The following is a 13,615-nucleotide window of genomic DNA, read 5'->3' as shown; positions in this document are numbered from 1 at the left end:
AGCCACAAATAATCTGATGATCCTGGATGTGCCATGTGTAGAGACGCAGCCATCGCAATATCAGGAGATTACCTATCCTGACAGATGTGGATTATGGGCCCATATACAGCATTTCTCGCGTCTGATTGGGTGAATCGTTATAAGATCACGTGCATTCATTGCCTTGGAAGTCGGCCTGAAGCATCCTGATTCCTAAGGCAGCCACATACAAAAGTACCGTGCTTGAATCAGGGAACTGATGTCTAAAGACCTTGTATCATCGACCCTAAATTTAAGGACACAGCAAGGACCTATGTATAACTTCCTGAACCGGGACAAAGACATGTTCCAAGTCTGGTTGGCTCGTCTCGTTGTCCCTCGTCATAAGCATAGTACCAAGTTGCACAGCTTTTCCCATGAGCCTATCGCAAATCGGGTGCCGTTCTCTGGGACGATCCTCTCGTGATGAGGAGAGACTGACCATTAGACGTGGCTTGCAGATGGCAGTACCTGCGAGAGCAAGCCCATCCAGTCAGTCCCCATTCGACAGAGACGTGTATTAGTTGTATCATTGACAAAGGGTGCAATATGAAGAGAAGGTCGCGAGTTTTGTATAGACAACCATTTAATGGCAGGTATCCAAATCATATAGATATAAATCTCTTTACCTGAAGCATCCGGCCGGGAGAGATGCAGGTTCAGGACTTGATCCTCCCGCAAAGCACAACGTCCTCTCCGAAAGGATACCATTTCACGTCGGTCAATCGCGATGCGGGAATGGCCACACCTTGCTCGTTGAATCGTCGCTTAGGCGAAACGACCACTCCTCCTTGTCCGAGCCAGGTTGGAGCGATCGTGACAATGACCGAGTCAATGAGATTTTGGTAGGACGGCTCCAGGAGAGAATTGATGATGGTCCCCCCTCCTTCAATCATGACACTCTTCAGTCCTTCTTTGCTGAGGGCCTTAAGCAGCATAGTCCAGTCCATGCGATGCTCTCCTGTTTCAGAAGTCACCACATCGAGAGAGATGAACTTGCCGCCGTGTCTATCCAACAGAGCTTTCTTCTCTGCGGGGACGGACTGCGCCCCTGTGATGATGAAGGGCGCTCGACCGCGACCTTCCCGGGCCAGCGTCAGAATCTTGGAGCTCTCTGTAAAGTCCCATCGGGCGCTGGGATCGATGACGATCGGTCGGGGTTGTCCTTCTAGACCTTGACCACCGTAACCGCCGACGCCGGCGATGCGGCAGTTCAATCCAGGGTCATCTGCAACCGCAGTGCCAACCCCAATGAGGATAGCATCATGACGCGACCGGAGATAGTGGGTCATCGCTTTTGATTGCGGCCCTGACAGTACAGTTTTTGCGCCGGGTGACAGGGCCAGAGCTGAATCGAGGGAAGTAGCAAAGGTGAGTGTGGTGAAGGGAAGATCAGAATCTGGGGATTGTGGAAATTGGATTTTTGGCGGAAGATGGGGCTCTAAGAATACCCGATTCGAATCGGGGAATATGAGAGCATCGCTGGATTGATTATTCGACATTGTAGAGAATATTTGACACGATTGTTGATGTTTTCATGAGTTGGGAATCGCAGGGAGAGCAGATAAAAACAGTGGGGATGCGAAAAGCAAACTGATGCCTCGTTCCTCAGGCAGTGAGAGTCCCCACCAGTATCAGCGACAAGAAACAAAGCGATTTAAGTCTCTGATATTCATCGTATCTGCGCTTTGTTTACGCTTCAAAGATCAGTCTATCTACTGCTTCTCTCCCTCTGGAACCAACTCCTCAAATCGTCTCAAATCCATGGGCTTCTCCAACAGCGGGATGACATAGGGATCAAAGGTCTTCCAGTACGGGTTCTCCAGGTGGTACTTCTGGGAGCCCTCGTTCAGATAGCGCTCCACAATGCAAAAGTCCTGCTTGTCATGGACGGACTGCATCACGAACCAGGACAGGGTCTCCTTGTCCTTGGAATAGACGGCCGAGGCCTCGAGGAGCTTTGCGTGAAGCTTCGAGATGCACTCGGGATCAGGCTTTGCGCGGAGATCTGCAAAGATGAGTTTCAGCTCGGCGGGATCGATTATAGAGAGTGCAACATACGGACGACGATGGTATACACCATTTTGGATAGACACGATCAGGATGCGAATGGATTGTTCGACTGATCATCGCAGGATGTTGTGTTGTTTTATAAGTGCTGGTGGGGTATCGGTGAAGCTTAAGTGGAGCGATGAGATCAGTTCATTGGACACTCGGCTGGAGTCCGATGCAGCGATATAAATATTGTTGGGAAATGTCGACTCTATGTGGGAAACTAATACAAGAAATGATCACACAACGGGGATGAGCCCCGAATATGACAGAATGTGCAAATCCAAACCCTCACCAAATCACGCCGGACAACAGACAAACAAGCAACTGTTGTCTTCAAAGAAAATGAGCAAGAAACTATTCCAGAAAATCAAGTCTTGATCAACCACCCAACGGACCCTCCGACGGCAACCACGATGATCACGGTGAGAATCCAGGCCCCTGCGCGATCGCCTGTGTTGATGGGATCGAGTGCATCTGGCGCCTCATCCTCGTGGGTGTCAATCTGATGCTCCTTGCCTTCCGGGTTCGTCTGAATGGTGTTCGGGGCGGACGACTTGTAGTACATCAGATTGGCCGTGATGCCCGCCAGGGCCGCCATCTGCGACTCTAGACCGGGAGTGAAGCCGTCCCAGGTGGGCTGCCACCAGCGGATACCGCAGGTATTGTCGGGTGTCTTGGAGCACTGCTTGGAGATGGCCAGAGCGGATCCTTGCAGGACAGGGAAAATACGAGCCGCGGTCGACGGGACAAGGATGGCGGTATGAGCCAGCCACATGGCCGTGTACCCTTTAAACCCGACTTGATTACGATCGCAGGTCATAATAGGCTCACAGGCAACCTCAGACAGGATGTTGCCGCCCTTGTCCTTGGGGCAGAAGGTGCCAATCAGGGAGTCTAGCAGACCGTTGACTCTTTTCAGCCACTTGTCTTCACCGTTGGTCTTTTCCGCCATAGAAATCAGCATGTCGGTCGAGCAAGTGGACGACTGGACATGGGGTGAGTGACTTACATAGTTATACATAAACGAGGCCCCCGACAGATAGGTGCCGTAGTTATACGACCACTGAGTGTTTCCGGCATCCTTACAGTTGGCTTCATTGGAGGTGGAATCAGCAATGTACCAGCGATCTGTCTGCAGCAGCGGAGTGCTGGCCGACCAGTCCCAGATCTTGTCAGCCCATTGCGCATAGGTGTCGTTCTTGGTGAAGCGCGCGAGTCGGGCTGATAGCTCAAAGAGGCCTCCGTTGGAGATGGCATTTTTCATGGTGTAGCCAGCCTGATAGGGCCAGATCTGCCATCGCATGCCGCCGTCGCAGGCCACCTTATCCCACCGGGCCACTTGCATGTTGAAGACCACACGAGCCAGAGAGGTCCAGGTGGGTTTATCTGAGATCTCCGGGAATCCTGTCTCCGAAGCGGTAATGGAGGCGAGACCCCAGAACATCTGATCATCATTACCCTGGGAGATGTTAGCAGAAGCAGACTCTAAGCACAGTTGCAACTTACCAGCCATTGGCTGTAATTGCCGGAGAAGAAGTCGTAATTCTCGCCCGACTGGAACATCAGGTCATGTGACACGACAGAATTGTAGGAGTCATCGCCCGACGCCTGCCAGTACTGGATGAGGGTCATGAACATGGCGCCGGCGACATACCAGGTGCCGGTCAGCTTGCCCGGAATGCCTTCGGTCTGGTTTTTGTCATAGAACTCCATCATGGGAGCAGCGACGGTCTTGGCCGCCGACTTGAGTGAATCTGATCATCAGAGCATGTGTTACAAATGTACATTCTAAAGCAGTCAAAGATGAGGTTTTTTGGAAGACATACCGACATTATCGGCCTGGATCCCAAGATCTGCTAGGGCCACCTGCCCAGAGAGGAGCAGAGTGGTGGCCCCGCAGAGTTGGCGCAAACTCAGCATGCGCATCCCGAAAGCGATGGTTGACCGAAGAAGGGGAAAACGGGCAGAGACTCAAAAGAAATGGGAAGGGGAGGTCACAATGGGGATGGCAGAAATCAGGTTCGACAAATCACCAGGATCATCGTACCAAAACAGAATGATCTGGCTCTGATAGACAGGGACAAACAATAATAGGGATAATAGGAACAATAATCACTACGTATCTTAGGGGTGGGAAGTGACGATAACAACGTTAGGAGCCAGGCAGGTGAGGCAGAGTGGTCTGGGAAAACTGATCATAAAATTAATGATAGGGAATAATAATAAAAATAAAAATAAAAATAATAATAGTGCTGGTCCTCCTCATTAACTTTTCAGGGGGGTTAAGGCTGTGCTGACTTGCCAAGGGTGCCAATGCCACTGTGACCAGACCATCTGCCAGCATCATCAGATCATTGGGTCATTGCAGTTTTGGTCCAATATTATTCAGTTGTGAAACTCCGGATCCACCACTAAGACGAAAACAGCCAAGACTCAGGTGTCTCAGGGACCGCTCTGAGCCAATGGGAACTCTCCGCGGCCATCAAGGTCTCCCCACTTTCTTCGTCCGCCCCAAAAAGGCTTCAATCAGCGCGCGGCATTTCCTCCTGCCAAGAAATGAACCCACTCTGAGTGGATGCAATTGGTCAGTCACTATCTGGTTGCCTAATGCTAAAACAGGTTAGCATCCCTTGACCGCGCCAGGAATAGTTTAGAGAAATGAGATCCCTTTTTCGGAGTGGTCCCTGTCAGATGTCACTGCCACCTCATACGGCATTTATGCAGACCATTCAATGTACTTTGACCCTGTAGACCCTTTAGAGAATCATATCAAGTTCTAACATCAAGATGCATGTCGACCGACTTGACCTTGATAATCATCGTCAAGAATGTCCCTCTTTGCTGTATAGGTTGTATTGCTGACTATGTCCGTGGCTGCTGTGCTGCACAGATATATACCTTCAGTGTCATAGTCAGAGTTGTACTACCACTAACTAAGCAATCACCGACTTTGAAGGAGAATATAGAGGATGATCATCTTCTTCAGGCATGCCATATTTTACTTTGTTGCGTCACCCACATTTTTGACAGCATTTTGACAGTCATTAATAAGCAATGCAAAAATTTTCTTCAGAACTCTTGAAGAACTTAAGGTTAACGTTCGCACAGACCAATAAGAAAGAAGCTTCGCGAAATAGCTTCAACTTGCCTGATTGAGACACATCTGAGGAAGGTCCAAGCAGCGATTTCTAATCCGGAGAGTTTTGATCTACGACGTCACCCCTCGGCGGAATTACTAATGGACGTCGACCACTGTAACTCTGCGACAGAATATAAAATGGGTGTCATGAAGTAGACGAAACAGATGAATTAACAGACAGACTCGTTTGAAACAGAAGCCTGTACATCCTGGTAGTAGTCATGGCGTCCCCCACTGCAGCAAAGAGCGTTCTTATCGTCGGTGCGACTGGATACATGTGAGTGGCGCAACCAAATGGAACAATCGCAGTATAGCTCTGACACTATGCAGTGGAGGTTCAATCCTCACTGAACTCTTGCAATCCCCAGAGGCGTCTGAATTGAGCATCTCAGCCTTGATCCGTCGACCGGAACAGGCGGCCCGACTCCAGTCTCTCGGAGTCAAGCCTCTGGAGTTCAAGGGCCTGGACGACCTCGACGCATGTAGAGACGCTGCTTCCCAGCATGATGGTATTGACTCGTTCTACATTGATGCTTTGACTTGTACTCACACATCGCTCTAGTGGTCATCAATGCCGCATCTGCCTCCCACGATAGCTCTGCCAAAGCCTTGGTGGAAGGTCTGAGCCAGAGGCAGAAAGCTACCGGCAAAGATGCGTACATGATCCATGTAAGGTTTTGTGCTTTCGAATCCAAGTTGCAAAGCTAACGATAATGTAGACATCTGGTACGTCAATCCTGGGAGACCATCCCTACACCAGTACGCCGCAGAATCAGAAGATCTGGTCCGACGAGAAAGACGACGTCTACGCGATGGAGAAGAACCACCCCGAGCGCTACGGACAACGGGTCACCGATGTCACGGTGGTTGAGACGGGATTGAGTCTTGGTGTCAAGACGTATATCGTCGTTCCTCCCACTATCTGTATGCTACTCATCCCCGTACAATGGCACCAAGGCGAATTGAACTGACAAACGACAGATGGCAAAGGATCCGGTCCATTTGCGACTCTAAGTCAACAGGTGCCCAATCTTGCGCGCCTTGCCCGAAAGCGAGGCCATGCTGCTGTCATCGAAAGTGGAGCTGGGGTAGGTTTGATCTACAGTATATGATAGATAGATTCTGGCTGACATTCTCGTCATAGATCTGGAACCATGTCCATATCCTGGATCTGGCCAACTTCTATCTCCTTCTCTTCCGAGCTGTGCGAGAGCAACCGAACTGGCTTCCATCGGGCCCCAAGGCCGTCTTCTTCGTCGAGAGTGGAGAGCATACATGGCTAGAGGTTAGCCAGGGTATTGCTGATGCTCTGCACAAGAAGGGACTCTTGGACAATAACAAAGTTGAGTCGATCAGTATGAAGGAAGCAGCTGCGGAAATTACTAGGGGCAATGAGAGTCTCGTGGAAATCACTCTTGCATCCAAGTATGTACAAGAAGATCTCCTTGACACGTACCAATACTAATGCGGAAATAGTTCCCGGGCGAGAGCGGATTTCGCTCGCAATCGGCTGGGGTGGACGACATCCAGGGGCAATGAAGATTTTCTGAATCATTTTGATGGAGAGATCGAAGCTATGAGGGAAGAGCTCCAGGCGTCCAAGTAGTGATCGGATTGGCTACAGCATTTCGTTTTTATTCTCCCGGACTGGGTGTATAACAAAGCTTTGGTCCTACGGTGGCTACCAGGGATTGGCAACTATATAAGGTAGTGCAGGTCGTTCACTGCTGGGAAAATTTGATCACTTGTTCCTTATAATTCCTAAAATGGAGCTGGATTGCAGAAGACTTCAATACAGTGGCTCAATTCAAAAGACAGGTTTCCAGGAGGGAGACGTGAGCAGAAACATATTCCGTAGCTAGCAAACATCACAGGCCCGCGTAGTTATCACCTCTTGAAATTGAAGCCGTACCTCAACATTTTCCTCCTTCAGCAAAACTCGGTGTAGTATTCCTAGTAGACAGTGATGGAAGAAGATCCGCTGCTCTGGTAACCCTCAGTGGCGACAATCTGGTAGTTGTGAGTTCCAAGATTCATGCCAAGCCTGCTCCAGGCGTTGAAGTGGTTGGCCATGGTGACAGTGCCTCCGACACGCTTGGAGGTGCGCACCGACCAGTACTGGGTGAAAGTCTTGGTGCCTTCGATGGAGGGAGCATTGTAGCGAACGGCCGTGTAGATGTTGTAGGTGCCACCGTCGGAGTTGACAGTGCCCTTGTAGGTAGCGCCGCTGCTGGGGTTGTATGTGCCATACGACTCCACCACGTAGTACTCAATCAAAGGGTTGGTGGTCCAGCCGTAGACAGACAGGTAACCATTGCCGCTGGGGTTGAAGCTGCCTCCGTAGTTGATGGTTCTATTTCTATCAGCCACAGGTCTTATTCAAGTCACACGTTGAAGGTCCTCTGTACCTAGCGCTTCCAGGGTTCCAGCCCTTTCCACCGACAAAGTTGCCCACGTTCCTCCAGTTGACCGAGTACGAGCCACTGGCTCCATTGGTGTAGGTCACGTCACCGCCGCCATCAGTCCAGAAGGAGTAGTAGTAGCCATTGTTCCAGCCGGTAGAGCTTGGGGTGGAGCGTTCAGCGAACTCATGGAGAGCAGTCTCATTGAACGAAGTGTCCTCGGAATCGACGGGGGCAGCCAGAGCTCCAATGGCGGAGCACGCCAGCAGCAGGTATGAGAAAGAAACCATGACGTTCGAAGAGGATTGTTGCTTGACTGCAAATATGATTGTCCGATGGAGTACTTGGTGGATTCTGAACTCGAGGATGTCTCTGCTCTTTATACCTTTGCCTCACCGGGAGAAGAGGATTGAGCAAATGCCGGCCAACCCCACATGGCGACATCCTGACACTGACGCTACTCTAGCGGCTATATTGGGATTGCCGTGTTTCGGTCTCGATTGACTTTGTCACATCCATCAGGGTTTCGCCAGTTAATCCGGGGTACCGCCGGGGGGCATGTGGCCCTGACGCCAGAATTCTGCAGGTGAATCAGGCTGAATTGGAAGATATACGATCATGGGGTTGGAAATATCACTGCAGAATGACAACAGGCTGAAGCTTTCGGCTGAGGAGGGGAAGGCAGGAGGGGTCGTGTTCGGATAAATGCCATTGTGAAGCCATCCGTGATGAAGCACTAGCAGCCATTTTAGCCTTAACACCACCAATACACACCAACTATTAGTTGTTGTTACCCGCTGAGATTCAGGGACCAAGCCATCCTGCATGATTCTTTTTAGCCTCGGCCTATCAGCCCATTTGGGCCAAAAGGAGCTCTCTGTTTCAGGCCCAAACAGTGGAGTGCTTTAGCGTATTCTGGACCCTGAAGAGAGTGAAGAGCCTAGACTAGGACTGCTAAGACATTGTCAAACGCCAAGACTATACTCCTCAGTATGACCTGGAATTCTCTTGCTCTATGAATGGCTCTTCAGCTCATACAAGCGGAATTATTATAATAAAGGATGACTGAGCACAGGATACAATCAGACAATACAGCACCCCTGTCACTCGGTGTCGGATAAACGCAACTCAGGATTCTGGAGCGCCGTTGCCCACTTGGCTTCCAGTCGGGTAATGTCCGAAGCAGGCCTTTTGATATTCTGCCTCTTTCTTCAGCGTCGGAACACCACTTAGGAATCCCTCAACTGGGCAGAACCCATGGCGAGACTGTTCACAGCCCACCAGTCCATCCAGCGGCAAGGGAGCTCCGTTCAGAACAAAGCGGATGAATCTGGTCGTGTCTACACTGCCCTCGATATGGGGGTTACGATATAGCACAGGGGCCAGGGAGTCGAATGACGCATTACGAGGGCAGGTCCAGACCTCCGACATGAGACGCGCTCCGAATGGTGTCATCTGGCTCATGGCAAAAGTCCGGTTGAGTGCGTGGTCGACATTCCCTGGCAAGCCGTGCGGTCCATATCTGAAATAGCGCAGTCCCAACGCGGTGATGACGGACAGGAGGATATCGTCATGCGACATGTCGAGGTAGAAGGGCTGGCTGAGGGGAAATTGTGCCAGGTTATTATCGTAGGTAAAATTGATGCTCGTGTCGCTTGAGTAGATCAACTTGCCCTGCAGTCGAGCCGCCAGTTCAAGAACATAGCCGATACCCTGCGCACGGCCTGTGGGAGACCCGTACGCATAATCCCCGTAGTACTGCACGTCGACATTATAGGCAAAGTCCCTCCACTCCTGTTCGGTGAAGAGTGAGCAGAACGAGGAGCCTCCAAGGCTGGTGTACTCGTAGACGCAGATGTTCTGCATCGCCAGCACATCAAAAGCCGTCAGGTTAAAGTCCTTGGGCAGGTGTCGGGAGAGACGGGAGATGGCCTGCCGAGTATAGCGGGGAATGAATTCTTGTGCGGAATCATCCCTAATCGTCTTAGCCTCATTGCCGTCAAGAAAATCAGAGAGCTCCTTGGTTATCACTCACCCTTCGGTCATATCCCCAGGACACGAGTCGTACGAGGCCAGAGTGTTGTTGAAATTGGATACCTCTGGAATCACAACCAGGTCATATTGGTCATAAGAACTGTTGGCACCGGCATTGCCAAAGAATCCACCTCAAGTATCTGTTAGCTATGCATTACTACTGGTCCAAGGAATCCATACTCAGCCACCATCGAGCACTCTCCAGAATTCGCGGCTGAGAGGTCGTGCGAAAGACCGGCTTTGGACGCGCCGTGCCATTTGGATACACATTCAACGAGGCATTCCAGGCCGCTCCGTTCTCCCGTCCGGCACGGTACAGTAGCCGTCCATACTTGGCCCAAAAGCTGGCCCCTGCCGTAGCCTCGGTCGCTGCGCCGGTTTCCAGGAGGGTGTCCTCTCCCAGAATGTATTCCCAGTCGTTCAAAAAGCTCAATGGACCCGTGGCTGACGCTTTATGATGATGTTTCTCGGTGTAATTTTTCCATTTGGCGGCAAAGTCCTCCATTCCCTGTCCGTCCAAGGGATACGGCGTTGGGTAGCGTTCAGCATGGCGATGGAGCACATGAACTTGGGACAGCTCACAGCCGTGCGGCATTCCTTTCGGCACGCCAAAGCTATCCGCCTCCTGATATGGACTCAGATTCGCCCAACTCCGAGTCATGTCAAAGCCCGAGGGGTAGCTGCTCCCCATAGGGGCTGGTGGAGCTTGCTTGGCGGCATCAGTGCCTACAGCCAGGCTGCTGACAGCAATGACCAGTACTCCAGCCACAGTCTTCATGTTCGGTCTGGCCTGGCAACGTGCGAATGACAAGAAGACTTGTTCTGATCAAGTTGTCGGTTGCCTTTGGCTCTTGAAAGCAGAAGTGAGATTTGAGGGAATTTTGCACCCTTCGCGGGCCAAGACTTAGACATCTGCCTAGAGGATCCACATCTCGTGAAAGTCCCTATGCGGAACATCCTTTGTCGATCCTCGTTTATCCTACTCTGGATGATCATTTCTGATTGGCCGAGGAGAGCACAATGTTTCTTATGCCCTCATTCACATCTTGACTGCGGATCTCGGGAGTAGAGGCTGTATGGGTTGCGGCAAGACTGTTTAAAAAGCTTGACATGGAAGACTATCCATAACTACGACGTATAGCTTCGAGATTATTCCCTCCTTAGATTCACCAGTACCAGAATTACGCAGCTTCCTTTTCCAGCCTAGGTGATTGTCCCCCAGGTCGGGGACGACCGACCAAACGATTTGGCTAACGCTCACGCTAACGCCCAAGGTGAAGGAGCTTTACTCTGTATAGCACAATGCAGCTCGCTGCCACCAATGAGAAATCCTTTGGAGATTAACAGGCTTGCTACCGTGATGCATTGGCCTTTATTATCACTAGTTGTGGAACAGACTCTATGCAGCAACTAAGTCGACACACCACTATCTGCCTGAATAATCCTTAGCATCCGAATGGTGTTCCAGCTCAGCTCACAAAAAGCATGCCCATCCACCGGTATATGTTCACCACTTAGTTAGATAATTAGATCTTTCTCACTTAAACATGTGTCCGGATCGGCCACAGCAAAGGGAGTGGCGGCAGGCACCGGATCCCACCATGACGAAGTCCTACGGTACTCGAAGCCAGCGCCTAGGCTTAAGCTTGTGTTGAGTGTGGCTTGGGCTTTATGTATTGCCTCTTGTCTTCACCATCTAATTGTCTGGCCATGGCTTACAGGGTCTAATATTTTTGGACCCGAAATTGAACGCGCGACCGTTTGTCCATTAGTAAACTAAGCGCCCAGTGTGTAGCCAGACTTCAGCCGTTACAAAGCAGGTTATACAGACATGCAAAAATTTTTAAACAGACCCCCTCTACAGTACGCAATTTGGAGAAATGCCAACTTAGGTGAGGCAATGGGGTATTATTGGGATATCTACGCCGCTCTCAACAATGAATCGAATACTGCCTCGCTTCTATCTTCGGCCTGCCCCATATGCCTCCCCTCGACGAGTGCGCTACATCGCCCTCGCCGTAATTCTGCTCATAACGTTGGGGCTTTTTCTACCGCTGCCCACAAGACAAGATCTAATCGCGAATGGCTCATCGCCACCATCGAAATCTCGCATACAATTCGCCTTCCAGCGAGAAAGCGGGTCCGCCAAGCGCGTTCGAAAAGACCGCCAGCAGCAGGTGCGGCAAGCATTCCTGCACGCCTGGAAAGGGTATAAGAAATATGCATGGCTGCATGACGAGGTGACTCCGCTTTCAGGCGGACACCGAGACCCCTTTGTGGGATGGGCGGCGACATTGGTAGACGGGCTGGACTCGCTTTATATCATGGGGCTGCAAGATGAGTTCGACAGTGCGCTGGAAGCCGTACAATCAATCAATTTTTCCAGGCCTAACGCCGAGCGCGTGCCGGTATTCGAGACCACAATCCGATATCTGGGTGGCTTGTTAGGCGCATACGATGTGAGTGGTGGAAAGTATCCACTGCTTCTTCAGAAAGCCGATCAGCTGGGGGAATTCCTATTTCAAGCCTTTGACACACCAAATGGCATCCCAGTGCCTTATTACTGGTGGCAAAGAGGAAATCAGGGATTGGAAGGGGAGACTGGAGTTCTGGTAGCACAGATAGGTGAGGACGGACGGCATCAGAAGCTTCAATGCAGGTGAGAAATACTGACATCTGTATTAGGGTCTTTATCACTCGAATTCACTCGGCTAGCTCAGCTCACAGGGAAACGGAAGTACTTCGATGGGATTTCCAGGATTACAGACTATCTAGATCATGCGCAAAACACCACCCGTATTCCAGGTCTCTGGCCTTCTCAAGTCGACACGAGAGGTCCCTCTTTCGACGGTTCAGCCTTCACTTTGGGAGCTTGGGCAGACTCGTTGTACGAGTATTTACCCAAGGTAAATGACCAGTTGACGGCCTTCCTACAAGCGCCTCCCCATTAGATATTCATGACTTACCAACACAGAATAGGAACATCTTTTACTGAACGGCAAAACGGATCAATACCTACAGATGTACCGGAGGGCCCTTGATAGTGCTGTGAAATATCACTTCTTCCGTCCGAAAACCCCTGGCGGTGAGGATATTCTCTTCCCGGGCTCTCTGGTAGCTAGAGGCAACGGACAACCGGCTCTGCGCACGGAAGTCCAGCATCTGGGCTGCTTCGTCGGTGGCATGGTGGGCCTAGGCGCCCGGATCATGGATTCGCCTGAGGAACTCGCCATGGCAATTAGACTCACGGACGGCTGTGTCTGGGCTTACCAAAACACGGCGAGCGGGGTCATGCCCGAGATCTTTCACATCGATGAGTGTCCCTCCGAAGGTTCGTGTGAATGGATGGATGAGGCCCACGTCGAACTGGGACATGGATACGGCTTCACCCAAGTCTCGGACTCGAGCTACCAGCTGCGCCCTGAGGCAATCGAGTCCGTCTTTATTATGTACCGTCTTACGGGCAACCCGATCTGGCAAGACAAAGGCTGGAACATGTTCCAGGCAATCATGAAGCATACCAGGACACCGATTGCGAACGCACGCATCAGCGACGTTACAGATGCGAACCCGAAGCAGGACGACTCTATGGAAAGCTTTTGGTTAGCAGAGACGTTGAAATACTTTTACCTGTTATTCAGCGAACCTGATCTGGTTAGTTTGGATAATTTTGTCCTGTAAGAGTCCCCTTCCTACTCTTTCCACCTTTGCATCTACTCTTTAGGCCAATTTAGCCATGCTTACACGAATATTCTAGCAACACCGAGGCACACCCATTCCGTTTAAGAGATCACTTGTTTGAATAATAAGAAGGGCTAGAAGCCTTTGGCCATTTTCTTATTCATCGCATATATAGACTCAGACATGTCGTCTCCACGATACTGTTCATAAGTTACGATGATCACGCTTCTCTACCGATATTGACTAGGATTTATATGAATATGATATCCACTTACTTGCAGCTTTA

The 13,615-nt window shown here is 50.7% G+C and overlaps 7 protein-coding genes across 7 annotated transcripts; 2 read left to right on the top strand and 5 right to left on the bottom strand.

Annotated features, from left to right (window-relative positions):
* Positions 1–677: 677 nt before the first annotated feature.
* On the bottom strand, positions 678–1,520 carry ALT_2668 (RibD family protein; the record flags this gene model as incomplete). Its single annotated transcript, XM_033561828.2, has 1 exon — positions 678–1,520. The coding sequence occupies one exon, from the start codon at positions 1,518–1,520 to the stop codon at positions 678–680; it is 843 nt and encodes a 280-aa protein (XP_033417719.2).
* Positions 1,521–1,733: 213 nt separating this feature from the next.
* Positions 1,734–2,101, bottom strand: ALT_2667 (putative quinol monooxygenase; the record flags this gene model as incomplete). Its single annotated transcript, XM_033561829.2, has 2 exons — positions 1,734–2,026; positions 2,080–2,101. The coding sequence occupies 2 exons, from the start codon at positions 2,099–2,101 to the stop codon at positions 1,734–1,736; spliced, it is 315 nt and encodes a 104-aa protein (XP_033417720.1).
* A 339-nt stretch (positions 2,102–2,440) lies between these two features.
* ALT_2666 (glycoside hydrolase family 76 protein) lies at positions 2,441–3,999 on the bottom strand (the record flags this gene model as incomplete). Its single annotated transcript, XM_089599395.1, has 3 exons — positions 2,441–3,532; positions 3,580–3,827; positions 3,900–3,999. 3 exons carry the CDS (start codon positions 3,997–3,999, stop codon positions 2,441–2,443), a joined length of 1,440 nt encoding a protein of 479 aa, XP_089456541.1.
* Positions 4,000–5,433: 1,434 nt separating this feature from the next.
* Positions 5,434–6,818, top strand: ALT_2665 (NAD-dependent epimerase/dehydratase family protein; the record flags this gene model as incomplete). Its single annotated transcript, XM_033561831.2, has 7 exons — positions 5,434–5,489; positions 5,543–5,721; positions 5,775–5,881; positions 5,932–6,136; positions 6,194–6,300; positions 6,357–6,637; positions 6,689–6,818. 7 exons carry the CDS (start codon positions 5,434–5,436, stop codon positions 6,816–6,818), a joined length of 1,065 nt encoding a protein of 354 aa, XP_033417722.2.
* A 347-nt stretch (positions 6,819–7,165) lies between these two features.
* Positions 7,166–7,904, bottom strand: ALT_2664 (glycoside hydrolase family 11 protein; the record flags this gene model as incomplete). Its single annotated transcript, XM_033561832.2, has 2 exons — positions 7,166–7,565; positions 7,621–7,904. The coding sequence occupies 2 exons, from the start codon at positions 7,902–7,904 to the stop codon at positions 7,166–7,168; spliced, it is 684 nt and encodes a 227-aa protein (XP_033417723.2).
* An 838-nt stretch (positions 7,905–8,742) lies between these two features.
* Positions 8,743–10,426, bottom strand: ALT_2663 (histidine phosphatase family protein; the record flags this gene model as incomplete). Its single annotated transcript, XM_033561833.2, has 3 exons — positions 8,743–9,589; positions 9,650–9,779; positions 9,829–10,426. The coding sequence occupies 3 exons, from the start codon at positions 10,424–10,426 to the stop codon at positions 8,743–8,745; spliced, it is 1,575 nt and encodes a 524-aa protein (XP_033417724.2).
* A 1,159-nt stretch (positions 10,427–11,585) lies between these two features.
* Positions 11,586–13,329, top strand: ALT_2662 (glycoside hydrolase family 47 protein; the record flags this gene model as incomplete). Its single annotated transcript, XM_033561834.2, has 3 exons — positions 11,586–12,273; positions 12,334–12,554; positions 12,628–13,329. 3 exons carry the CDS (start codon positions 11,586–11,588, stop codon positions 13,327–13,329), a joined length of 1,611 nt encoding a protein of 536 aa, XP_033417725.2.
* Between the last annotated feature and the right edge of the window lie 286 nt (positions 13,330–13,615).

This window comes from Aspergillus lentulus, assembly GCF_001445615.1.
Source record: "Aspergillus lentulus DNA, contig: Alt04, strain: IFM 54703, whole genome shotgun sequence".
NCBI lineage: Eukaryota > Fungi > Ascomycota > Eurotiomycetes > Eurotiales > Aspergillaceae > Aspergillus > Aspergillus lentulus.
This window is presented reverse-complemented; position numbering and strand designations above follow the sequence as displayed.